General features: G+C 42.0%; 1 protein-coding gene across 1 annotated transcript; it reads left to right on the forward strand.

Moving 5' to 3' along the window:
• Positions 1-6: 6 nt before the first annotated feature.
• On the forward strand, positions 7-1,096 carry LOC111389811 (anthocyanidin 3-O-glucosyltransferase 5-like). The gene has a single exon (XM_023014790.1). The coding sequence runs from the start codon at positions 15-17 to the stop codon at positions 852-854; it is 840 nt and encodes a 279-aa protein (XP_022870558.1). The 5' UTR covers positions 7-14; the 3' UTR covers positions 855-1,096.
• Positions 1,097-1,353: the final 257 nt, after the last annotated feature.

Consider the following 1,353-nt stretch of genomic DNA (forward strand, 5'->3'; position numbering starts at 1 on the left):
ATGAGTACGTGAGCATGGGGACTCGGATTCCACAGTTTGATGGGATCCTGCTGAATACATGGCAAGATTTGGATTCTACAACACTGAAAGCTTTCAAGGAAAATGAAATCTGGAGGTCAATTGTGAAGATCCCGGTTCATCCCATTGGCCCACTGAGGAGACCGGTCCAACCAGAGGGTTCAAAGAGTGCAGTAATAGAATGGCTAGACAAGCAAACTAATGAATCAGTAATATTTGTTTCATTCGGAAGTGGTGGAATGCTGTCGGCTCAGCAAATTACAGAGCTGGCTTTTGGTTTAGAATTGAGTGAACAGAAATTTATTTGGGTGGTGCGCCCGCCTACGGTAGGTGCTGCCGACGACGCATTTTTCACCTCGAAAACCGTCGGCTCTGATGGTACTCCGTGCTACTTACCAGAAGGATTTTCTACCCGCACAGGCAATTTTGGACTAGTGGTCCCAATGTGGGCTCAACAGGCAGAGATTCTCAATCACCCGTCGGTGGGAGGATTTATGTCACACTGTGGATGGAACTCGACTCTTGAGAGCATTCGCGGTGGGGTACCAATAATTGCTTGGCCGCTTTACGCAGAGCAAAGACTCAACGCCACGTATCTTGTGGAGGAGCTAGGGATCGCCGTCCGACCGCTGGTGTTGCCCACCAAAAAAGTGGTAGCGCGAGAAGAAATAGAGAAAATGGTGAGGACACTGATGGACGACGAAGGCGGCAAGAAAATGAGAGAAAATGTGAAAAAACTGAAAATCAGTGCGGAAAATGCTCTAAGCAAAGGAGGCTCATCGTACAATTCATTGTCGGAGATGCTCAAACATGTTGCTGACAAACTTAAAGCCTAAGAACATTGTTAGCTTACTATTAACAATGCTGTGATCCATTCTCGATGTGTAATAAGTGTGTTAACAATAACGGGGAAAAACTTGGCAACAGGCAATGCATGGATAGTGATTGTTCACTAGTATACATGTACGGGCATTCCCCAGTTTCTTTGTTTGTTTTGGCTTAATCCATAGTGGACGTTCTTTTCGGAAGTTTCTCTTTGTTAATCTTTAGGATTGCAATATGAAAAACGTACTTGCATGCTTATAATCGAGTTTCAAGTAGTGATAATTACTTGAAATCGTAAAATCAAGGTTGAATTATTTTGCTTTCAAATCTCTAAAATCTATATTTCTTGTATCCAATGGTCCCAATCCTAATTACAATGGAAGGGGGATTATTATTCACAATCTGAGTGTTATTTTTTATAAGATTTCATGCAAAAAATATGGTTTTTGGGGCTTCCCAATTTTGGTATGAATTTACATCCGAATTTTCGCACTATTTTTTTTTTTTTTT

This window comes from Olea europaea, unplaced genomic scaffold (assembly GCF_002742605.1).
Source record: "Olea europaea var. sylvestris unplaced genomic scaffold, O_europaea_v1 scaffold6247, whole genome shotgun sequence".
NCBI lineage: Eukaryota > Viridiplantae > Streptophyta > Magnoliopsida > Lamiales > Oleaceae > Olea > Olea europaea.